The 25683-nt window shown below is 51.8% G+C and overlaps 2 protein-coding genes across 4 annotated transcripts in view; one reads left to right on the top strand and one right to left on the bottom strand.

The window, feature by feature from the left end:
- Positions 1-7079, bottom strand: part of LOC117397463 (proprotein convertase subtilisin/kexin type 7) — a 50438-nt gene extending 43359 nt beyond the window's left edge. Inside the window, exon 1 of the mRNA XM_059009439.1 lies at positions 6510-7079. The gene's annotated coding sequence lies outside the window, so the exon portion shown is untranslated. The remainder of the gene's footprint in view (positions 1-6509) is intronic.
- LOC117968473 (RING finger protein 214-like) lies at positions 6344-21304 on the top strand. 3 transcript variants are annotated; one of them, XM_059009440.1, is made up of 16 exons: positions 6344-6383; positions 9104-9218; positions 9673-10060; positions 10706-10765; positions 10979-11119; positions 12260-12399; positions 14451-14519; positions 14738-14834; positions 16108-16196; positions 16400-16490; positions 17917-18012; positions 18611-18942; positions 19298-19421; positions 19689-19802; positions 19972-20073; positions 20826-21304. In XM_059009440.1, exons 1-16 carry the CDS (start codon positions 6359-6361, stop codon positions 20889-20891), a joined length of 2049 nt encoding a protein of 682 aa, XP_058865423.1. In that variant the 5' UTR covers positions 6344-6358; the 3' UTR covers positions 20892-21304. The 3 variants fall into 3 exon arrangements, with proteins under 3 accessions (XP_058865423.1, XP_058865424.1, XP_058865425.1); XM_059009441.1 differs by lacking the exon at positions 6344-6383 and adding an exon at positions 7759-7879; XM_059009442.1 differs by lacking the exon at positions 6344-6383 and adding an exon at positions 7916-8260.
- Positions 21305-25683: the final 4379 nt, after the last annotated feature.

Genomic DNA, 25683 nt, shown 5'->3' with positions numbered 1-25683 from the left:
AGCAATTAAAAGCAACCGTGTGAACTCTACACCCCTCTACATCCACCCCTCTACATCCCTCTACATCCACCCCTCTACACCCCTCTACATCCATCCCTCTACACCCCTCTACATCCATCCCTCTACACCCATCCCTCTACATCCCTCTACACCCCTCTACATCCATCCCTCTACACCCCTCTACATCCCTCCCTCTACACCCATCCCTCTACATCCCTCTACATCCATCCCTCTACACCCCTCTACAACCATCCCTCTACATCCCTCTACATCCATCCCTCTACACCCCTCTACATCCATCCCTCTACACCCCTCTACATCCATCCCTCTACACCCCTCTACAACCATCCCTCTACATCCCTCTACATCCATCCCTCTACACCCCTCTACATCCATCCCTCTACACCCCTCTACATCCATCCCTCTACATCCCTCTACACCTATCCCTCTACATCCATCCCTCTACACCCCTCTACATCCATCCCTCTACACCCCTCTACATCCATCCCTCTACACCCCTCTACATCCATCCCTCTACATCCCTCTACATCCATCCCTCTACATCCATCCCTCTACACCCCTCTACATCCATCCCTCTACATCCATCCCTCTACACCCCTCTACATCCATCCCTCTACATCCATCCATCTACATCCCTCTACATCCATCCCTCTACATCCATCCCTCTACACCCCTCTACATCCATCCCTCTACATCCATCCATCTACATCCCTCTACATCCATCCCTCTACACCCCTCTACATCCCTCCCTCTACACCCCTCTACATCCATCCCTCTACACCCCTCTACATCCATCCCTCTACATCCATCCCTCTACATCCCTCTACATCCACCCCTCTACACCCCTCTACATCCATCCCTCTACATCCCTCTACATCCATCCCTCTACACCCCTCTACATCCATCCCTCTACATCCATCCCTCTACACCCCTCTACATCCATCCCTCTACACCCCTCTACATCCATCCCTCTACATCCCTCTACATCCCTCCCTCTACACCCCTCTACATCCATCCCTCTACACCCCTCTACATCCATCCCTCTACATCCATCCCTCTACACCCCTCTACATCCATCCCTCTACATCCACCCCTCTACACCCCTCTACAACCATCCCTCTACATCCATCCCTCTACATCCATCCCTCTACATCCATCCCTCTACATCCCTCTACACCCCTCTACATCCATCCCTCTACACCCCTCTACATCCATCCCTCAACACCCCTCTACATCCATCCCTCTACATCCACCCCTCTACACCCCTCTACAACCATCCCTCTACACCCCTCTACATCCATCCCTCTACATCCCTCTACATCCATCCCTCTACACCCCTCTACATCCATCCCTCTACACCCCTCTACATCCATCCCTCTACACCCCTCTACATCCATCCCTCTACATCCATCCCTCTACACCCCTCTACATCCATCCCTCTACATCCACCCCTCTACACCCCTCTACATCCATCCCTCTACATCCATCCCTCTACACCCCTCTACATCCACCCCTCTACATCCATCCCTCTACATCCCTCTACACCCCTCTACATCCATCCCTCTACATCCCTCTACATCCATCCCTCTACACCCCTCTACATCCATCCCTCTACACCCCTCTACATCCATCCCTCTACACCCCTCTACATCCATCCCTCTACATCCATCCCTCTACACCCCTCTACATCCATCCCTCTACATCCACCCCTCTACACCCATCTACATCCATCCCTCTACATCCATCCCTCTACACCCCTCTACATCCATCCCTCTACATCCCTCTACATCCATCCCTCTACATCCCTCTACATCCACCCCTCTACACCCCTCTACATCCATCCCTCTACACCCCTCTACATCCATCCCTCTACATCCCTCTACATCCATCCCTCTACATCCCTCTACATCCATCCCTCTACATCCATCCCTCTACACCCCTCTACATCCATCCCTCTACACCCCTCTACATCCATCCCTCCCTCTACATCCATCCCTCTACATCCATCCCTCTACACCCCTCTACATCCATCCCTCTACATCCATCCCTCTACATCCATCCCTCTACACCCGTCTACATCCATCCCTCTACACCCCTCTACATCCATCCCTCTACACCCCTCTACATCCATCCCTCTACATCCATCCCTCTACACCCCTCTACATCCATCCCTCTACATCCATCCCTCTACATCCATCCCTCTACACCCCTCTACATCCATCCCTCTACATCCCTCTACACCTATCCCTCTACATCCATCCCTCTACACCCCTCTACATCCATCCCTCTACATCCATCCCTCTACACCCCTCTACATCCATCCCTCTACATCCATCCCTCTACACCCCTCTACATCCATCCCTCTACACCCCTCTACATCCATCCCTCTACACCCCTCTACATCCATCCCTCTACATCCCTCTACACCTATCCCTCTACATCCATCCCTCTACATCCCTCTACACCTATCCCTCTACATCCATCCCTCTACATCCATTCCTCTACATCCACCCCTCTACATCCATCCCTCTACATCCATCCCTCTACATCCATCCCTCTGAAAGGAGACTGCTCTGTAGCACTGTTCAAAACCTTTAGAGGCTTTTCAAACCCATGAGCAGCAAACAACAACAACACAGGGGGCGCAATGACACAAGTTACAAAGCAGATGAAGAGAGCTTAGCTTTTACACATGTAGTGTGGTGCTGTGTTACTCTGTGTCAGTGGTGCTGTGTTACTCTGTGTCAGTGTGGAGCTGTGTTACTCTGTGTCAGTGTGGTGCTGTGTTACTCTGTGTCAGTGGTGCTGTGTTACTCTGTGTCAGTGTGGTGCTGTGTTACTCTGTGTCAGTGTGGTGCTGTGTTACTCTGTGTCAGTGTGGTGCTGTGTTACTCTGTGTCAGTGTGGTGCTATGTTACTCTGTGTCAGTGGTTCTGTGTTACTCTGTGTCAGTGTGGTGCTGTGTTACTCTGTGTCAGTGTGGTGCTGTGTTACTCTGTGTCAGTGTGGTGCTGTGTTACTCTGTGTCAGTGTGGTGCTGTGTTACTCTGTGTCAGTGTGGTGCTGTGTTACTCTGTGTCAGTGTGGTGCTGTGTTACTCTGTGTCAGTGGTGCTGTGTTACTCTGTGTCAGTGTGGTGCTGTGTTACTCTGTGTCAGTGTGGTGCTGTGTTACTCTGTGTCAGTGTGGTGCTGTGTTACTCTGTGTCAGTGTGGTGCTATGTTACTCTGTGTCAGTGGTTCTGTGTTACTCTGTGTCAGTGTGGTGCTGTGTTACTCTGTGTCAGTGGTGCTGTGTTACTCTGTGTCAGTGTGGTACTGTGTTACTCTGTGTCAGTGTGGTGCTGTGTTACTCTGTGTCAGTGGTGCTGTGTTACACTGTGTCACTGTGGTGCTGTGTTACTCTGTGTCAGTGGTGCTGTGTTACTCTGTGTCAGTGTGGTGCTGTGTTACTCTGTGTCAGTGGTGCTGTGTTACACTGTGTCACTGTGGTGCTGTGTTACTCTGTGTCAGTGGTACTGTGTTACTCTGTGTCAGTGGTGCTGTGTTACTCTGTGTCAGTGGTGCTGTGTTACTCTGTGTCAGTGTGGTGCTGTGTTACTCTGTGTCAGTGTGGTGCTGTGTTACTCTGTGTCAGTGGTACTGTGCTACTCTGTGTCAGTGGTGCTGTGTTACTCTGTGTCAGTGTGGTGCTGTGTTACTCTGTGTCAGTGGTACTGTGTTACTCTGTGTCAGTGGTGCTGTGTTACTCTGTGTCAGTGTGGTGCTGTGTTACTCTGTGTCAGTGGTTCTGTGTTACTCTGTGTCAGTGTGGTGCTGTGTTACTCTGTGTCAGTGTGGTGCTGTGTTACTCTGTGTCAGTGTGGTGCTGTGTTACTCTGTGTCAGTGTGGTGCTGTGTTACTCTGTGTCAGTGTGGTTCTGTGTTACTCTGTGTCAGTGGTGCTGTGTTACTCTGTGTCAGTGTGGTGCTGTGTTACTCTGTGTCTGTGGTGCTGTGTTACTCTGTGTCAGTGTGGTGCTGTGTTACTCTGTGTCAGTGGTGCTGTGTTACTCTGTGTCAGTGTGGTGCTGTGTTACTCTGTGTCAGTGTTGTGCTGAGTTACTCTGTGTCTGTGGTGCTGTGTTACTCTGTGTCAGTGTTGTGCTGTGTTACTCTGTGTCAGTGTGGTGCTGTGTTACTCTGTGTCAGTGCTGCTGTGTTACTCTGTGTCAGTGGTGCTGTGTTACTCTGTGTCAGTGTTGTGCTGAGTTACTCTGTGTCTGTGGTGCTGTGTTACTCTGTGTCAGTGTTGTGCTGTGTTACTCTGTGTCAGTGTGGTGCTGTGTTACTCTGTGTCAGTGCTGCTGTGTTACTCTGTGTCAGTGGTGCTGTGTTACTCTGTGTCAGTGTTGTGCTGAGTTACTCTGTGTCTGTGGTGCTGTGTTACTCTGTGTCAGTGTTGTGCTGTGTTACTCTGTGTCAGTGCTGCTGTGTTACTCTGTGTCAGTGTTGTGCTGTGTTACTCTGTGTCAGTGTTGTGCTGTGTTACTCTGTGTCAGTGTGGTGCTGTGTTACTCTGTGTCAGTGTGGTACTGTGTTACTCTGTGTCAGTGTGGTGCTGTGTTACTCTGTGTCAGTGGTGCTGTGTTACTCTGTGTCAGTGTGGTGCTGTGTTACTCTGTGTCAGTGTTGTGCTGTGTTACTCTGTGTCAGTGTGGTGCTGTGTTACTCTGTGTCAGTGTGCTGCTGTGTTACTCTGTGTCAGTGTGGTGCTGTGTTACTCTGTGTCAGTGGTGCTGTGTTACTCTGTGTCAGTGTGGTGCTGTGTTACTCTGTGTCAGTGTGGTGCTGTGTTACTCTGTGTCAGTGCTGCTGTGTTACTCTGTGTCAGTGGTGCTGTGTTACTCTGTGTCAGTGTTGTGCTGAGTTACTCTGTGTCTGTGGTGCTGTGTTACTCTGTGTCAGTGTTGTGCTGTGTTACTCTGTGTCAGTGCTGCTGTGTTACTCTGTGTCAGTGTTGTGCTGTGTTACTCTGTGTCAGTGTTGTGCTGTGTTACTCTGTGTCAGTGTGGTGCTGTGTTACTCTGTGTCAGTGTGGTACTGTGTTACTCTGTGTCAGTGTGGTGCTGTGTTACTCTGTGTCAGTGCTGCTGTGTTACTCTGTGTCAGTGTGGTGCTGTGTTACTCTGTGTCAGTGTTGTGCTGTGTTACTCTGTGTCAGTGTGGTGCTGTGTTACTCTGTGTCAGTGTGGTACTGTGTTACTCTGTGTCAGTGTGGTGCTGTGTTACTCTGTGTCAGTGGTGCTGTGTTACTCTGTGTCAGTGTGGTGCTGTGTTACTCTGTGTCAGTGGTGCTGTGTTACTCTGTGTCAGTGTGGTGCTGTGTTACTCTGTGTCAGTGTGGTGCTGTGTTACTCTGTGTCAGTGCTGCTGTGTTACTCTGTGTCAGTGGTGCTGTGTTACTCTGTGTCAGTGTTGTGCTGAGTTACTCTGTGTCTGTGGTGCTGTGTTACTCTGTGTCAGTGTTGTGCTGTGTTACTCTGTGTCAGTGCTGCTGTGTTACTCTGTGTCAGTGTTGTGCTGTGTTACTCTGTGTCAGTGTTGTGCTGTGTTACTCTGTGTCAGTGTGGTGCTGTGTTACTCTGTGTCAGTGTGGTACTGTGTTACTCTGTGTCAGTGTGGTGCTGTGTTACTCTGTGTCAGTGGTGCTGTGTTACTCTGTGTCAGTGTGGTGCTGTGTTACTCTGTGTCAGTGTTGTGCTGTGTTACTCTGTGTCAGTGTGGTGCTGTGTTACTCTGTGTCAGTGTGCTGCTGTGTTACTCTGTGTCAGTGTGGTGCTGTGTTACTCTGTGTCAGTGGTGCTGTGTTACTCTGTGTCAGTGTGGTGCTGTGTTACTCTGTGTCAGTGTGGTGCTGTGTTACTCTGTGTCAGTGGTGCTGTGTTACTCTGTGTCAGTGTGGTGCTGTGTTACTCTGTGTCAGTGTGATGCTGTGTTACTCTGTGTTTGTCAGGCTCTGGAGTGCTGATATTCAGGGTGGTTTGCTGTGCCTGTGTCATCGTCTCCATTGTCCTTAAATACATACAGCTTATTCTGATGCATTGACAAAGTGAACAAAGTCAATTGGCCTGAGGGAAGGGATGAGACCTGAAATGTGAGCTTGTGGTTGCCGTGCTGGCTGCGGATGAGGTTTGTATTTTAGATTTGGGGAATCTGGGGCAGTGGGGTGTGTCTGCTGGCCATTGTACTGAGAGCAACATGCCAGGGGTGAGCTTTAACAACCCATTGAAATCTATAACCATCCGGACTGCAACTTCAAAACACTCAGTATGAAATCCAAAACCTCAAAAGAAATCATGCAGACAAACATCCAGCTGAAAAGTGAGTCTACTTTACCGACGCGTCTTGTAGTTGTACCCGTGAAAGAGGTCTGGGGAGAACAGATTTAAACTCTGTAGTCTCGGATTAGCGGTTGGATTATAACGGTTTAGTAAAAGTAAAACCTACCTCGTGTTGTATCTCCCAGCAGCAGAGCCGAGAGACAGGCACACTCAGCCGGAGACAGTCGCTCTGGGCCGGACAGACCTTGTCTAGCAGCGCCGGTCCGCTGTGCTCCTGGCTGAGACTCTGACACACGCACAGGTGCTTAGAGACAGCAGGAACTGGAAGTGTTGGGAGACAGGATCCCAGATCCGGATATTATGATTATTATTATTATTATTATTATTATAAGCGGTGCTCCGGGATTTGAACACAAACCCAACGCTGATGCAAACACAGAGTTAGGTGTCGGTGTGCACTCTGCCCTCCCGATCTCAGCTCGATAAGAAACCCTCTCCACTCTCCACTTCTCCCCCGATCGCTCTGTTTAACCCCTCCAGCCTGTCCCCAAACCCGTGTATTTGTCCTGAGTCTCTCTCTCTCACACGATAAATGTCTAAACTAGTTAAACCCACGCTGTCTATCCAGTCTCGCTTCCTTTTTTTTGTGAAATACTGCACTTCCGCATTCAGGTGACACACTGACAATGTCTTCACTTCCGGTATCCCAGCGGACTCGGATTTTGGAATTCCTGAACTGAACCCTTAAAAAAAAAAATGACAGAAAGTTGCGTCCAGTGCAGCATTTCAGCGTTTGTATAGGTGCTTGGTTTTCAGTGTTTTCGACGATTATTGCTAAATCCTCCTAGCCAAAAATAAACACATTAAAAAAGCAGCGGGGCCGGTTAACCTAAATTCAACACAATACATTATTATTATTATTATTATTATTATTATTATTATTATTATTATTATTATTATTATTATTATTATTATTATTATTATTATTATTATTATAATAATAATATGGCCAGCAGTGTGGAGTAGTGGGTAGGGGTCTGGACTCTTGACCGGAGAGTCGTGGGTTCAATCCCAGGTGGGGGACACTGCTGCTGTACCCTTAAGCAAGGTACTTTACCTAGATTGCTCCAGTAAAACCCAACTGTATAAATGGGTAATTGTATGTAAAAATAATGTGATATCTGTATAATGTGAAATAATGTATAATGTGATACCTTGTAACAATTGTAAGTCGCCCTGGATAAGGGCGTCTGCTAAGAAATTAATAATATTATTATTATTATTATTATTATTATTATTATTATTATTATTATTATTATTATTATTATTAATAGTGTGTTTGATCAGTGAGCTGGCGTTGTGCGGCACACCCGACGCAAGATGTCGCTGCTGTGTAACGCAACAGAATGATTTCACTCAGAGCCCTTCCGCCGCCTCCGCGCTCCTCTGCTGCGTCACCTTTCACCCTAAACCCTGAATAACTGCAGCGAGCAGCGTGTGCGAGAGTGAGAGAGAGAGTCCGGCACCGAGGAGCAGGTATTGCAGAATTAAAATCACTAACTGAGGCGTTTTATAGGTCAGCCGGTTCAGTAAAGGTGATGTTTCGCGGTGGGATGATTGGAGCTACAAAAAAGCAATTCATTCAGTACTGGAGTTTTCAACTTTCATCCGGTTGTTGAATTTGCTTTTCTTTCAGTTTCAAGTTTGCTTTTTCATCACGCAATGACGTTAATACAAACTCAGAAATGAATACTTGAAAGTTTGTCTGCGTCGGAAACGCCGGGGCGTTTATAAAAACGGCGTGCGTCTCTTCTGAATTGAAGTTTGAACTCATCTTCATACAGAGGCTACAGTGTCGACTCGGCTGATCGGCTCCCTCAGTCACGGATTCGCAAGTGTATTCAGTGGGGTGATCAGGTTTAGTGCAGTATTGCATGTTATTCCATGTCATTTCAGCTTGCCATGCTACACCGAAATGTTTCTGCTCATGTCTTGTGCTTAAGTGTGAGTTGACGTCACTGCAGGAAGGGTGGCAGCTGTGTAGCAGTCTGAGCCATTCCAGGTTTTACTTCAAACTCCGAACCCTGTGACCTGGACTTCCTGGTCAGGCAGCACCTCAAGTGTGACTCTGCTCACAGCAAAACCAGGAGTGGCTGTGACCGATGTGCATCTATAGGATAATATTAATGTCTTTATTTTTATATAGCGCCTTTCATAGTGGACCCCCATCACAAAGCGCTTTACAGAGGCAGGCTGTGAACTGTGCATTATATGCAGAGTCACTTCCAGTAGGACATTGATTTAACATCTCATCCGCAGCACAAGGAGGTGAAGTGACTTGCTTAGGGTCACACACAGTCAGTGCTAGAGGTGGGATTTGAACCGGTGACCTTCTGGTGACAAGCCCTGGACTTTAACCACTGGACCACACAGCCTCCTATAATAAGACTCCTGTTGCACAGCAGTTTCACCCATCCCAGGTTTTACTACAAGCTTGATTAGCCACAGTGTATAGGTAACAAGCTCAGCCTGGTGTGTCTTAATATTAAACTCACAGTGAAACCAGGAAAGGATAACACTGCAGTGGAGTCTTATTGCCATCCCTGTAATGTCTCCTTCGAGTCATTTCTTAGGAAGCAATAAAGGCTCACATACAGTAAACAGCTGGGAAGGTTCATTTAAGAGCCGTGCAGCATGAGTTAGTGTGCTTCCTCTGCACTGCGCGTGACCCCTGACCCTGTGTTCTCTGCTCTCTTGAAGCTGTACGCACTGCAATGGCCTCGGGAGAGTGGGAGAGCGTGCCCCCTAGTGACGAGGAGCCGGCGTCCACGCTGGACAGTCAGCTGGACAGGGAGCTGACACAGATGGCTATCAGGTAACGAGTTTCAACACTAGAGGAGGCATCGTCCAAAACGCTGGTCTGCTTCACTGAGGGGCTTGTTTATAGACAGGTTCAGCATTGTCCAAAACGCTGGTCTGCTTCACTGATGGGCTTGTTTATAGACAGGTTCAGCATCGTCCAAAACGCTGGTCTGCTTCACTGAGGGGCTTGTTTATAGACAGGTTCAGCATCGTCCAAAACGCTGGTCTGCTTCACTGATGGGCTTGTTTATAGACAGGTTCAGCATCGTCCAAAACGCTGGTCTGCTTCACTCGGGCTTGTTTAAGGAGTTGAATCCGAGGTTCCAGTTACTGGGAATGTGCTGACTTCCAGGAGTGAGAGTCAAGCAGCAGCTTTGAATCCAAGCTTAAATCAGGCTTATATTTACTTGTATTGAAAATGTTTTAGGAGCCAATAAAAACATCCAACGATTCCTCTCCTCCCACAGCGAGAACGCCCTCTCTGTCGCTGGAGACCTGCCGGACACGCCGTGCCCTGTCCCGTTCCATCACCAGGCAGAGAAGGAAGCTTCCACTGTGTGGGGCGGCGAGGGGAGGTTCACCGGGCACATCCAAGCTCTCACTGGGTGGGAGCTGGAAATGGCTGAAGAGGTGTACGCCTTCCTAAAAGAGGAGCTGCGGGAGCCTGGGTACACACCCTGGTCCAGTGATGATCCCCGCAGTCCCTCAGTGGAAGAGCCTGCGACCACAGTGCCCAGTCCCTCAGTGGAAGAGCCTGCGACCACAGTGCCCCCTGCCTGCCAGGGGGAGCCTCTGCATTGCAGGGGTGATGGGGAGGGAGATGGGGTCACACAGACAGAGGAGAGAGAGGTGCAGGTGAGAGAGCTGTCTGTTACATTTGGAATGTCAACCCCTGTATGAGAGAGAGAGACAGATCAATAGACAGACAGACAGACAGACAGCTAGATAGACAGACAGACAGGCAGACAGCTAGATAGATAGACAGGCAGACAGCTAGATAGATAGACAGGCAGACAGCTAGATAGACAGACAGACAGACAGCTAGATAGACAGACTGACAGACAGCTAGATAGATAGCTAGATAGATCAGATCAGATCAGATAGATAGATAGATCCATCCCATGGAATGTTAAAATAGTGCAAACCAAGGATTTAAACTCCCAGTCTCTTACTAGCAGATTTACAGAGTTGATGAGACACATACATGACACACGGGAAGAATCCCACTGCACGGCAGTCTGGTCCATTTCGGGTCTTGTTTCCTGTACGCAGTGGTGGAACAAGCTGGCAGTAAAACCCAGCCTGCATCAGACTGCTGTTTACAACCTAGCTTCAACAAGAATGCCGCTCTGATGTTTCATAAATGTGTCTCGGCTCCTGTTGGAATGTAGTCCTGAGTGTTTGGCTGACAGTTGCTCCTCCCTCTCCCCCTCCCCCTCCTCCTCCTCCTCCTCCTCCTCCCTCTCCCCCACCCCTCTCTCTTTACCTGCTCCTCTGTAGACGGACTTCCAGACGGCAGAGACAGGAATCAACACTGACCAGGTCACTGGGAAGTACATGGTGAGACACAGATCGATACACAGGCAAATCAAATTAAAACTACAGAGCTTTGTTTCAGACGATGTTTTCAATTCTTCATTTTGTAAACCTTGGCTTTTACTGCTGTTGTAAATGAGAATGTGTTCTCAATCTGCTTGCCTGCTTAAATAAAGGCTGAATGAAAATGATCATCGTTTGATTGGTGCAGCCCGTTGTTTCCATGTGGTGTTCCAGGAGGAAGTGATGTCAGAGAGCCAGGTTCTGCGGGAGCGCTACCAGGAAGTGCTGGACAAGCAGACGCAGGCAGAGAAACAGCAGCAGCTGAAAACGAGGGTCCTGCAGGAACAGAGAGAGGAGAGACTCAGAGTCTACCAGGTACTGCACCCTGCACCCTACACACTACACCCTGCACACTGTACACCCTACAGCTGAAAACGAGGGTCCTGCAGGAACAGAGAGAGGAGAGACTCCGAGTCTACCAGGTACTGCACCCTGCACCCTACACACTACACCCTGCACACTGTACACCCTACAGCTGAAAACGAGGGTCCTGCAGGAACAGAGAGAGGAGAGACTCCGAGTCTACCAGGTACTGCACCCTGCACCCTACACACTACACCCTGCACACTGTACACCTTACAGCTGAAAACGAGGGTCCTGCAGGAACTGAGAGAGGAGAGACTCAGAGTCTACCAGGTACTGCACCCTGCACCCTACACACTATACCCTACACACTCTACACCTTACAGCTGAAAACGAGGGTCCTGCAGGAACAGAGAGAGGAGAGACTCAGAGTCTACCAGGTACTGCACCCTGCACCCTACACACTATACCCTACACACTCTACACCTTACAGCTGAAAACGAGGGTCCTGCAGGAACAGAGAGAGGAGAGACTCCGAGTCTACCAGGTACTGCACCCTGCACCCTACACACTACACCCTGCACCCTACAGCTGAAAACGAGGGTCCTGCAGGAACAGAGAGAGGAGAGACTCCGAGTCTACCAGGTACTGCACCCTACACACTATACCCTACACACTGTACACCCTACAGCTGAAAACGAGGGTCCTGCAGGAACAGAGAGAGGAGAGACTCCGAGTCTACCAGGTACTGCACCCTGCACCCTACACACTACACCCTGCACACTGTACACCCTACAGCTGAAAACGAGGGTCCTGCAGGAACAGAGAGAGGAGAGACTCAGAGTCTACCAGGTACTGCACCCAGCACCCTACACACTACACCCTACACCCTACAGCTGAAAACGAGGGTCCTGCAGGAACTGAGAGAGGAGAGACTCAGAGTCTACCAGATACTGCACCCTACACCCTGTACCCTGCACCCTACACCCTGCAGCCTTCACCCTACACCCTACACCCTACACACTGCACCATACACCCTACTCGCTACACCCTGCACCCGACTGTGTGTGTGGGAGTGTGTTGGAGAGGTTGGCAGCCTCAGGCCGTGTCTCAGTAACCCAGCCTGGCTTGCTTGTGTGTTTGCTTTTGCAGAGGACCCTGGAGCAGGTGCAGGAGCTGATAGGAAAGAGAGATGAGAACCGCAAGAAGTTTGAGAAGGAAAATAAGGAGTGCAGCCAGAAAGAACGAGAGATGAAGAACGAGATCGACAGACTGGAAGAGGAGGTGAAGAGGTAGGGGCGAGAGCGAGACTGGCTGAGACGTGCATGTGTGTGGGCTGGATGAGACTGCTGCTGCTTAGCTGTCAGAGCTAGTATGTGTTTTACTGTGACTTCAGTTAGAGATACTTCATAGGAAGCAAGCTCTGTCGTGTAGTAAAACCTGAAATGGCTCCAACTACTGAGAGTGTGTGTGTGAGGAGTGATTGAGGTGTGTGTGTGTGTGAGGAGTGATTGAGGTGTGTGTGTGTATTAGTGATTGAGGTGTGTGTGTGAGGAGTGATTGAGGTGTGTGTGTGAGGAGTGATTGAGGTGTGTGTGTGAGGAGTGATTGAGGTGTGTGTGTGTATTAGTGATTGAGGTGTGTGTGAGGAGTGATTGAGGGGTGTGTGTGAGGAGTGATTGAGGGGTGTGTGTGGGGAGTGATTGAGGTGTGTGTGTGAGGAGTGATTGAGGTGTGTGTGTGTGAGGAGTGATTGAGGTGTGTGTGTGTGAGGAGTGATTGAGGTGTGTGTGTGTGAGGAGTGATTGAGGTGTGTGTGTGAGGAGTGATTGAGGTGTGTGTGTGAGGAGTGATTGAGGGGTGTGTGTGAGGAGTGATTGAGGGGTGTGTGTGAGGAGTGATTGAGGGGTGTGTGTGAGGAGTGATTGAGGGGTGTGTGTGAGGAGTGATTGAGGGGTGTGTGTGAGGAGTGATTGAGGGGTGTGTGGGGAGTGATTGAGGTGTGTGTGTGGGGAGTGATTGAGGTGTGTGTGTGGGGAGTGATTGAGGTGTGTGTGTGGGGAGTGATTGAGGTGTGTGTGTGGGGAGTGATTGAGGGGTGTGTGTGGGGAGTGATTGAGGGGTGTGTGTGAGGAGTGATTGAGGGGTGTGTGTGAGGAGTGATTGAGGTGTGTGTGTGGGGAGTGATTGAGGGGTGTGTGTGAGGAGTGATTGGGGTGTGTGTGAGGAGTGATTGAGGGGTGTGTGTGTGAGGAGTGATTGAGGTGTGTGTGTGAGGAGTGATTGAGGTGTGTGTGAGGAGTGATTGAGGTGTGTGTGTGAGGAGTGATTGAGGTGTGTGTGTGAGGAGTGATTGAGGTGTGTGTGTGTGTGAGGAGTGATTGAGGTGTGTGTGTGAGGAGTGATTGAGGTGTGTGTGTGAGGAGTGATTGAGGTGTGTGTGTGAGGAGTGATTGAGGTGTGTGTGTGAGGAGTGATTGAGGTGTGTGTGTGAGGAGTGATTGAGGTGTGTGTGTGAGGAGTGATTGAGGTGTGTGTGAGGAGTGATTGAGGTGTGTGTGTGAGGAGTGATTGAGGTGTGTGTGTGGGGAGTGATTGAGGTGTGTGTGTGGGGAGTGATTGAGGTGTGTGTGTGGGGAGTGATTGAGGTGTGTGTGTGTGAGGAGTGATTGAGGTGTGTGTGTGGGGAGTGATTGAGGGGTGTGTGTGGGGAGTGATTGAGGGGTGTGTGTGAGGAGTGATTGAGGTGTGTTGTGAGGAGTGATTGAGGTGTGTGTGTGAGGAGTGATTGAGGTGTGTGTGTGAGGAGTGATTGAGGTGTGTTGTGAGGAGTGATTGAGGTGTGTGTGTGAGGAGTGATTGAGGTGTGTGTGTGAGGAGTGATTGAGGTGTGTGTGAGGAGTGATTGAGGGGTGTGTGTGAGGAGTGATTGAGGGGTGTGTGTGGGGAGTGATTGAGGGGTGTGTGTGAGGAGCGATTGAGGGGTGTGTGTGAGGAGCGATTGAGGGGTGTGTGTGAGGAGCGATTGAGGGGTGTGTGTGAGGAGCGATTGAGGTGTGTGTGTGAGGAGCGATTGAGGTGGGTGTGTGAGGAGTGATTGAGGTGGGTGTGTGAGGAGTGATTGAGGGGTGTGTGTGAGGAGTGATTGAGGTGTGTGTGTGTGAGGAGTGATTGAGGTGTGTGTGTGAGGAGCGATTGAGGTGGGTGTGTGAGGAGTGATTGAGATGGGTGTGTGAGGAGTGATTGAGGTGTGTGTGTGAGAGGAGTGATTGAGGTGTGTGTGTATTAGTGATTGAGTGAGCGAGGTTACCTGCTAATCTGAATCAGTGCCTCTTTCTTGCAGGCTGCTGTGTAAACAAGAAGAGGAGGAGGTCCGAGTGGAATTGCTGATCGGAGAGCAAACTCTGGAGAGGTACAGCACACACCACCGCTGCACTCTGTCTCACTCTCTCTACCGCTGCACTCTCAATCACTCCGAGGTCTATACACACCACTGCTGCACCCTGTGTTTCTCTCTGTTACTAAACACCACCGCTGCACTCATGCTCCCACTGTTCCTCCCTCACCCCCTCTCTCTGCTTGCCTCCTCTCCCTGATGGCTTGACTGTGCCCCGTGTCTCTGTCTCACAGGGAGTGCTGGGAGAGAGAGCTGGCTGAGCTGCGCAGTCAGCTAACGGAACAGAATCCCAGGATCGAGGAGGAGACGAGGAGGGCGCTGAACACAGAGGTGAGAGAGGGGGTCACAGAATCCCAGGATCCAGGAGGAGGGCGCTGAACACAGAGGTGAGAGAGGGGGTCACAGAATCCCAGGATCGAGGAGGAGGGCGCTGAACACAGAGGTGAGAGAGGGGGTCACAGAATCCCAGGATCGAGGAGGAGGGCGCTGAACACAGAGGTGAGAGAGGGGGTCACAGAATCCCAGGAGGAGACGAGGAGGGCGCTGAACACAGAGGTGAGAGAGGGGGTCACAGAATCCCAGGATCGAGGAGGAGGGCGCTGAACACAGAGGTGAGAGAGGGGGTCACAGAATCCCAGGATCGAGGAGGAGGGCGCTGAACACAGAGGTGAGAGAGGGGGTCACAGAATCCCAGGAGGAGACGAGGAGGGCGCTGAACACAGAGGTGAGAGAGGGGGTCACAGAATCCCAGGAGGAGACGAGGAGGGCGCTGAACGCAGAGGTGAGAGAGGGGGTCACAGAATCCCAGGATCGAGGAGGAGGGCGCTGAACACAGAGGTGAGAGAGGGGGTCACAGAATCCCAGGAGGAGACGAGGAGGGCGCTGAACACAGAGGTGAGAGAGGGGATCACAGAATCCCAGGATCCAGGAGGAGGGCGCTGAACACAGAGGTGAGAGAGGGGGTCACAGAATCCCAGGAGGAGATGAGGAGGGCGCTGAACACAGAGGTGAGAGAGGGGATCACAGAATCCCAGGATCCAGGAGGAGGGCGCTGAACACAGAGGTGAGAGAGGGGGTCACAGAATCCCAGGATCCAGGAGGAGGGCGCTGAACACAGAGGTGAGAGAGGGGGTCACAGAATCCCAGGATCGAGGAGGAGACGAGGAGGGCGCTGAACACAGAGGTGAGAGAGGGGGTCACAGAATCCCAGGATCCAGGAGGAGACGAGGAGGGCGCTGAACACAGAGGTGAGAGAGGGGGTCACAGAATCCCAGGATCGAGGAGGAGACGAGGAGGGCGCTGAACACAGAGGTGAGGCGAGGGGGTCACAGTGCCAGCAGGCAGGGCTAATGCTGAGGCAGGCTCAGCGTAAAAGCTGAGGCAACTTTTCAAGCTTTTCCTCAAAACTTACTGTAGGGGATATTTTCGAGCAAATGTTCATTAAGTTGTTCAAATCAAGATAGTTTAGAATGAACTATTCCAATGGTGGTAATTGCTAAAAAATGGCACGACAAGTTGCCAGAAAAAGTTTCCCAAAAGTACACTGGTGTAGCATGTACTCTGGAGAGCCTGGCTGATCTGTCTGATCGTGTCTCTTCTGCAGGTGGCGGTTCTGGAGTGCCAGAGAGAGAACATGCTGGCTCAGACAGAGGAGTGGCTGACAGAGGCGGAGCAGCACCTGCAAAACCTGCGGTCAGTCTGTCTGCGGAGCGCACTCTGTGGTCTTAAAGGGGCGGGAGAGGTGGCTGGGGTTTTAAAGTCTAAAAAGGGAGGGGTGTAGTGGAGGGGTAGAGGTGGTTAAAGTTGCATCTGCATGCTTCAGATAGCTAACGTGAGGAGTGAGGCGTAACAAATTAGCCATGAGCAGTGTCCTCTGTTCTGTGTCCGCTGTGCAGACTGGGTCCGGGTTCGATAGACAACCTTCAGCAGAGACACGAGTGGGACACACAGATCGGGCGAGTGCGCATCGAGATGGGCAACATGCAGGTGAGGTGAGAGGGGTGCATCGAGCTGGGCAGTGTGCAGGTGAGGGGGTGCATCGAGCTGGGCAGTGTGCAGGTGAGGTGAGGGGGTGCATCGAGCTGGGCAGTGTGCAGGTGAGAGGGGTGCATCGAGCTGGGCAGTGTGCAGGTGAGGGGGTGCATCGAGCTGGGCAGTGTGCAGGTGAGGGGGTGCATCGAGCTGGGCAGTGTGCAGGTGAGGGGGTGCATCGAGCTGGGCAGTGTGCAGGTGAGGGGGTGCATCGAGCTGGGCAGTGTGCAGGTGAGGGGGTGCATCGAGCTGGGCAGTGTGCAGGTGAGGGGGATGCATCGAGCTGGGCAGTGTGCAGGTGAGGGGGTGCATCGAGCTGGGCAGTGTGCAGGTGAGGGGGTGCATCGAGCTGGGCAGTGTGCAGGTGAGGGGGATGCATCGAGCTGGGCAGTGTGCAGGTGAGGGGGTGGATCGAGCTGGGCAGTGTGCAGGTGAGGGGGTGGATCGAGCTGGGCAGTGTGCAGGTGAGGGGGGTGCATCGAGCTGGGCAGTGTGCAGGTGAGGTGAGGGGGGTGCATCGAGCTGGGCAGTGTGCAGGTGAGGGGGTGCATCGAGCTGGGCAGTGTGCAGGTGAGGTGAGGGGGGTGCATCGAGCTGGGCAGTGTGCAGGTGAGGGGGTGCATCGAGCTGGGCAGTGTGCAGGTGAGGGGGGTGCATCGAGCTGGGCAGTGTGCAGGTGAGGGGGTGCATCGAGCTGGGCAGTGTGCAGGTGAGGTGAGGGGGTGCATCGAGCTGGGCAGTGTGCAGGTGAGGGGGTGCATCGAGCTGGGCAGTGTGCAGGTGAGGGGAGTGCATCGAGCTGGGCAGTGTGCAGGTGAGGGGGTGCATCGAGCTGGGCAGTGTGCAGGTGAGGGGGGTGCATCGAGCTGGGCAGTGTGCAGGTGAGGGGGTGGATCGAGCTGGGCAGTGTGCAGGTGAGGTGAGGGGGTGCATCGAGCTGGGCAGTGTGCAGGTGAGGGGGTGCATCGAGCTGGGCAGTGTGCAGGTGAGGTGAGGGGGTGCATCGAGCTGGGCAGTGTGCAGGTGAGGGGGGTGCATCGAGCTGGGCAGTGTGCAGGCAAGGGGGTGCATCGAGCTGGGCAGTGTGCAGGTGAGGGGGGTGCATCGAGCTGGGCAGTGTGCAGGTGAGGGGGGTGCATCGAGCTGGGCAGTGTGCAGGTGAGGGGGGTGCATCGAGCTGGGCAGTGTGCAGGTGAGGGGGGTGCATCGAGCTGGGCAGTGTGCAGGTGAGGGGGTGCATCGAGCTGGGCAGTGTGCAGGTGAGGGGATGTACCAGTTAACCATTTTCAATACATTTGCAAATATGTGATATATTGTGTTTTTATTATTGAAGGTGCAGCACTGTGCAGGCTTTTTTACTTTATATTCAATCCTTTCTCAGAACCAGTATAACGGGCACATTCAACTGGTGAGGAACGGGGCGAAACTGAAGAGCCTACCAAGCATCCCAGTCCCATCCCTGCCAGCTGTGCCAATGGTGAGTGTGTTGGGGAGCGTGTGTGTGTGAGTGAGTCAGGGAGTGTGCATGTGTGTGTGTGTGTGTGTGTGTGTGTGTGTGCTTCAGCGGTACAGTAGAGGTTAGGGTTAGATAACTATACAGCGTGTGCGTGTGTGTGCTTCAGCGGTACAGTAGAGGTTAGGGTTAGATAACTATACAGCGTGTGTGTGTGTGTGCGCTTCAGCGGTACAGTAGAGGTTAGGGTTAGATAACTATACAGCGTGTGCGTGTGTGTGCTTCGGCGGTACAGTAGAGGTTAGGGTTAGATAACTATACAGCGTGTGCATGTGTGTGCTTCAGCGGTACAGTAGAGGTTAGGGTTAGATAACTATACAGCGTGTGCATGTGTGTGCTTCAGCGGTACAGTAGAGGTTAGGGTTAGATAACTATACAGTGTGTGTGCTTCAGCGGTACAGTAGAGGTTAGGGTTAGATAACTATACAGTGTGTGTGCTTCAGCGGTACAGTAGAGGTTAGGGTTAGATAACTATACACCGTGTGCGTGTGTGTGCTTCAGCGGTACAGTACAGGGTGTATCTTCACATTCTTTTTGTAAAGTATTTTCTCCCCCCTCTCAGGCTCTGCCGCCCCCTCCTGTCTTCCGGCCCCCGGTTCCCATGGCGATGCCAGGCGGAATGCCCCATTACTACATGCCTCCGCCCGCGTTACGTCAGAGTGCTCCTCCTGTTTCCATGGTGATGCCCTTCACTGCACCACAGCACCCGCCCCCTGCCGCTGCCATGCCGACACAGAGCATTCCCACGGCGACAGTGACCTCACAGACACCAGCCCAACCTTCTGGCATCCCATCCCCCCTCCCCTCGAACCCTCAGCCAGCGAGCAGCAAACCGGCCGGCAAACTGGAGGTCCTGCTGGAGAAACTACAGAGCCGCTTCCCCCAGTGCACCAGGTAACACTCACCTGAGCCAGGTAATACACTGAGAGCCAGATAACACTCATCTGAGCCAGGTAACATTCACCTGAGCTAGGTAATACACTGAGAGCCAGGTAACTCGAGTCGCTTCCTGTAGTGCACCAGGTAACACTCACCTGAGCCAGGTAACACTCACCTGAGCCAGGTAATACACTGAGAGCCAGGTAACACTCATCTGAGCCAGGTAACATTCACCTGAGCTAGGTAATACACTGAGAGCCAGGTAACTCGAGTGTCGCTTCCTCTAGTGCACCAGGTAGCACTCACTGTCCTGTTAGACTCACCTGCACCAGGTATTACTCTCTCTCCCCCCCTCCCCCTCTCTCCGCAGGCCCCAGCTCACTTCGGTGCTCCAGCAGATCAAGACGTCTCGAGGGACCATGGCCGGCCTCTCTGTGGAGGAGCTCACCCAGCAGGTGGCACAGACACTGGCAGAGAGACAGAGACAGAGACAGGTAACACATAGAGACTGACAACCAGAGCCCCACTGAGCACTCCGAAACAGGTCGAGCCCCACTGAACACTCCGAGACAGGCCGAGCCCCACTGAACACTCCGAGACAGGTAACACATAGAGACTGACAACCAGAGCCCCACTGAACACTCCGAGACAGGCCGAGCCCCACTGAACACTCCGAGACAGGCCGAGTCCCACTGAGCACTCAGAGACAGGAATATCTTTGTCTGTAAACAAGTGTCTGCTGTTTCTCAAACCTCTTTTAGTCTCTCGGCCCAATTGGGCCTCCCTCCACCGGAACAGGACCTTTTCCTATCTCTGTGCCCCAGGCTTATCACCCTGCTCCACGGATGCCTTCACTACCCGCAAGGCAGCCCACGGTAAGAAAAAAGGGCGCTGCTTCTGCAAATACAATTGAGTTTTTTAATATTCTGTGACCGTGCCGTGACCGTGTTGTTACAATGATCTTTAAGTGTTATTACTGCGCTGTTAGCGTGTTGCTGCTGTGTTATTACTGCGCTGTTAGCGTGTCTGTGTTGAATTCTTCAGGTGCCGCAGTCAGTGAACAGGAAGCTGTGTCTGATGTGTCAGAACGTCGTGGAGCCTGGAAACCTGCACCCCATGAGCTGCTCCCACACTGTACACAAAGAGGTACAGTTTAACACTACCCCTAACCCCTAACCCTACCCCCTACCCCTAACACTAACCCCATGAGCTGCTCCCACACTGTACACAAAGAGGTACAGTTTAACACTACCCCTAACCTTATCCCCTACCCCTAACACTAACCCCATGAGCTGCTCCCACACCGTACACAGAGGTACAGTTTAACACTACCCCTAACCCCTAACCCTACCCCCTACCCCTAACACTAACCCCATGAGCTGCTCCCACACTGTACACAAAGAGGTACAGTTTAACACTACCCCTAACCCTAACCCTATGAGCTGCTCACACACCGTACAGAGGTGCAGTTTAACACTAACCCTAACTCTCTGAGCTGCTCGCACACTGATCACAGAGGTACAGTGTTCTTTCCTTCTCTCTTCCTGATAAGGCTTTTGGTTTGTTTCTATCTGTGAATATTGTGCTCGTGAAAGTTAACCCAGGCTTCTTTTCAAATCGCATCTCTCGTTAGCAATGCAATCATCACCCTACTGCAACCTGCTGTTTTCAGTGGAAGATCTTTTGCTTCTTTGCTTGAATGAAGACAGTGTTAAAGACTTTTAGTCGAACACTGTATCTGCTGCTTTCTGGTTGCTAGACTTCGTGTTGTAAACGTTCAATAAACACTTGAGCAGTTTAGCTGCAGTGGGAGCATGTGCTTTACAGCAGGGTGCCAGGGTGCAGCACTTTGAATACAGTGCTGGTGTGTTTTTTCTAAGGTGTTTGTTTGGTTTCAGTGTATCAAGGTGTGGGTGCAATCCAGCAAGAACAGCGGCTGTCCTTTCTGTCCCAGTGTGAAGTAGCTCCCTGGCGCTGTGGAGAGACCCCGGATCCTCCTCAAGATTCATCTCCGCACAGGGTTTTTATTTGTGTTTGTGGATGAAGACAGTTCTCCCTTTGAGTGAGCTGTGCACACGTGCAAAGCACTGCTCTTTATTTCACTGTGCTGGAATCAAGCTGCCTTTCTGCAGGTCCAGAGTCATTAAAAAAGCAATGCAAACACAAGGGGGTCTGTCTGTCTGTCTGGCTGCCTCGTGCACGGGAGAGGGAAGAGGGGAGAGCGGACAGGAGCAGCTGCAGCCCCCCCGTACACCCGCGGTCTGAGCCAGGTTTAGTTCAGACCTCAGTTCGGGACTCAAAGGGGAAGCCTGCTGTTTTCTTGCAGCACTCTCTCAAGACGCTTTGTCAAACACTCAATAAAGTTGATTTTCCCAGGCTGCGTCGCCCCTGAGTTTTATTTCCAGATTCCTCAGCCCAGAGTATAGGGAAGCATTGTAAAGTACAGAGAGGTCTGGTAAAGCATAGAGAATCATTGTAAAGCACAGAGAGGTCTGGTAAAGCATAGGGAATCATTGTAAAGCACAGAGAGGTATGGTAAAGCATAGGGAAGCATTGTAAAGCACAGAGAGGTCTGGTAAAGCATAGGGAAGCATTGTAAAGCACAGAGAGGTCTGGTAAAGCATAGGGAAGCATTGTAAAGCACAGAGAGGTCTGGTAAAGCATAGGGAAGCATTGTAAAGCACAGAGAGGTCTGGTAAACAGTGTTAAGAAAGCAATGCAAAGTGTCTTAAATGTGTAGTAGTATATGAAAAGTGCAAGAACACTGCAGATTTACTGATGCCCAGCCAAGATCGACAACTGGGGTTTGAATCTACAAGAATAAGTATGCAGGAGACAGACTCTCCCACACAATCACACCAGAACAGCGATGCACACACCCACAGAGCACTCAGGAGACAGACTCCCACGCAATCACACCAGCACAGCGATGCACTCAGGAGACAGACTCCCACGCAATCACACCAGCGCAGCGATGCACTCAGGAGACAGACTCTCCCACACAATCACACCAGCACAGCGATGCACTCAGGAGACAGACTCTCCCACGCAATCACACCAGCACAGCGATGCACTCAGGAGACAGACTCTCCCACGCAATCACACCAGCACAGCGATGCACTCAGGAGACAGACTCTCCCACGCAATCACACCAGCACAGCGATGCACTCAGGAGACAGACTCTCCCACGCAATCACACCAGCACAGCGATGCACTCAGGAGACAGACTCTCCCACGCAATCACACCAGCACAGCGATGCACTCAGGAGACAGACTCTCCCACACAATCACACCAGCACAGCGATGCACTCAGGAGACAGTCTCTCCCACGCAATCACACCAGCACAGCGATGCACTCAGGAGACAGACTCTCCCACACAATCACACCAGCGCAGCGATGCACTCAGGAGACAGACTCCCACGCAATCACACCAGCACAGCGATGCACTCAGGAGACAGACTCTCCCACGCAATCACACCAGCACAGCGATGCACACACCCACAGAGCACTCAGGAGACAGACTCTCCCACGCAATCACACCAGCGCAGTGATGCACTCAGGAGACAGACTCCCATGCAATCACACCAGCGCAGCGATGCACTCAGGAGACAGACTCTCCCACGCAATCACACCAGCACAGCGATGCACTCAGGAGACAGACTCTCCCACACAATCACACCAGCACAGTGATGCACTCGGGAGACAGACTCTCCCACACAATCACACCAGCACAGTGATGCACTCGGGAGACAGACTCTCCCACACAATCACACCAGCACAGCGATGCGCACACTCACAGAGCACTCAGGAGACAGACTCTCCCACGCAATCACACCAGCACAGAGATGCACTCAGGAGACAGACTCTCCCACGCAATCACACCAGCACAGCGATGCACTCGGGAGACAGACTCTCCCACGCAATCACACCAGCACAGTGATGCACTCGGGAGACAGACTCTCCCACACAATCACACCAGCACAGCGATGCGCACACTCACAGAGCACTCAGGAGACAGACTCTCCCACGCAATCACACCAGCACAGAGATGCACTCAGGAGACAGACTCTCCCACGCAATCACACCAGCACAGCGATGCACTCAGGAGACAGACCCCCACGCAATCACACCAGCACAGCGATGCACACCCACAGAGCACTCAGGAGACAGACTCTCCCACGCAATCACACCAGCACAGCGATGCGCACACTCACAGAGCACTCAGGAGACAGACTCTCCCACGCAATCACACCAGCACAGCGATGCACTCAGGAGACAGACTCTCCCACGCAATCACACCAGAACAGCGATGCACTCAGGAGACAGACTCTCCCACGCAATCACACCAGCGCAGCGATGCACTCAGGAGACAGACTCTCCCACGCAATCACACCAGCGCAGCGATGCACTCAGGAGACAGACTCTCCCACGCAATCACACCAGCGCAGCGATGCACTCAGGAGACAGACTCTCCCACGCAATCACACCAGCGCAGAGATGCACTCAGGAGACAGACTCTCCCACGCAATCACACCAGCGCAGCGATGCACTCAGGAGACAGACTCTCCCACGCAATCACACCAGCGCAGCGATGCACTCAGGAGACAGACTCTCCCACGCAATCACACCAGCACAGCGATGCACTCAGGAGACAGACTCTCCCACACAATCACACCAGCACAGCGATGCACTCAGGAGACAGACTCTCCCACACAATCACACCAGCACAGCGATGCACTCAGGAGACAGACTCTCCCACGCAATCACACCAGCGCAGCGATGCACTCAGGAGACAGACTCTCCCACGCAATCACACCAGCACAGCGATGCACTCAGGAGACAGACTCTCCCACGCAATCACACCAGCACAGCGATGCACTCAGGAGACAGACTCCCACGCAATCACACCAGCACAGCGATACACACCCACAGAGCACTCAGGAGACAGACTCTCCCACGCAATCACACCAGCACAGCGATGCACTCAGGAGACAGACTCTCCCACGCAATCACACCAGCGCAGCGATGCACTCAGGAGACAGACTCTCCCACGCAATCACACCAGCACAGCGATGCACTCAGGAGACAGACTCTCCCACACAATCACACCAGCACAGCGATGCACTCAGGAGACAGACTCCCACGCAATCACACCAGCACAGCGATGCACTCAGGAGACAGACTCTCCCACACAATCACACCAGCGCAGCGATGCACTCAGGAGACAGACTCCCACGCAATCACACCAGCACAGCGATGCACTCAGGAGACAGACTCTCCCACGCAATCACACCAGCACAGCGATGCACTCAGGAGACAGACTCTCCCACGCAATCACACCAGCACAGCGATGCACACACCCACAGAGCACTCAGGAGACAGACTCCCACGCAATCACACCAGCGCAGCGATGTACTCAGGAGACAGACTCTCCCACGCAATCACACCAGCACAGCGATGCACTCAGGAGACAGACTCTCCCACGCAATCACACCAGCACAGCGATGCGCACACACACAGAGCACTCAGGAGACTCAGCAGTATTACATGGGTTTTTGTTTATTAAATAAAATCAAAAACAACTCACAGCTTAACACAGTAGAAATTAGAAACTACTATGTACATCCTAGATAAACATGTTTTTAAATAGTAACTCTCGTGTCACATTGATACAGTATTTCTATTCACAATTAGTCTGACGCAGTGGAGCCTGGGAGAGGGAGGGGGAGTAGGATTGAATATGGCCCTCGCTCTCTCAATCCCTTGTCCTTGCGTGGTGTACCCCATAACTTGACAACTCTCCCCCCAGGCCTTTCTGAACGCGCTCTCACAGAAACACTGTCACACCGTGATTACCTGCAAAGCGCACACGAGCACAGTGTGTGGTGAAAAACAACCAAAACAACACAACCGTGCTAACCCTAGCCATGCTGATCCCACTGGAATAAATAGACCTGACGGGGAGGACCCAGGGCTGGCCCCTCCCTGCCTGCTACCACCTTGTGCAGTTAGTTATTTTCCTTATTTAATTTGTACAACAAAGAATAATTCCCCTCCACTCTCCTCGCACCGAGTAAACCTGACCCACCTGCATAGACCCACCCCTTTGTTACTAAACCCGCCCACTGTGTGCCAGGACACGCCCCTTTGTGTGTGGGGTTCCAGACCCCGCCCCCTGTGCCCTCAGCCTCGTCCCATTCGTCTTTGTAGTAGGATGCCTCAGTTCCATCAGGGCAATGCAACAAGGTCCCTTTGTTTTAATCAGTGGGATATTCCCACAGGTCCCCACGCTGACCAGTGCAAATTGAGGCATCTCCCATTCTGGAGAATTGGACTGCTTGTTTTTACTGAAATCTATATACTCTCCTTTCTCTAGTTTATTTGATTTGTGCAGTATTGCCCCCCTAGATTCTATTTAAGCAGCATGGTATTCCCTACCTCTCACCCCTATTTATGTGGGCATCAATACCCCCCCCCCTTCTATTACAGAAATGACAATCAAACAGAAATTAAATATGAAATCGTTCAGAGAGATATCTCTCGGTTGATATCCCCTGGGTATCTATTTGAATAGGGCTGTCCTGGTCAAGCAAGCCACAGTGTAATCTGCTATAGATTACCTATCCTTGCTTCATAGTGCCAACCAAACACCAAAAACAAAAAATAGAACATTTTAATGTTCAAGATACTGGTAATGTTAAGCAAAATGAGTCTAAAACTGTTGAACGGGAGCATATCCCTGGGTGTGTGTCTGT

The sequence above is a fragment of the Acipenser ruthenus genome, chromosome 39 (assembly GCF_902713425.1).
Source record: "Acipenser ruthenus chromosome 39, fAciRut3.2 maternal haplotype, whole genome shotgun sequence".
NCBI classification, from domain to species: domain Eukaryota; kingdom Metazoa; phylum Chordata; class Actinopteri; order Acipenseriformes; family Acipenseridae; genus Acipenser; species Acipenser ruthenus.
This window is presented reverse-complemented; position numbering and strand designations above follow the sequence as displayed.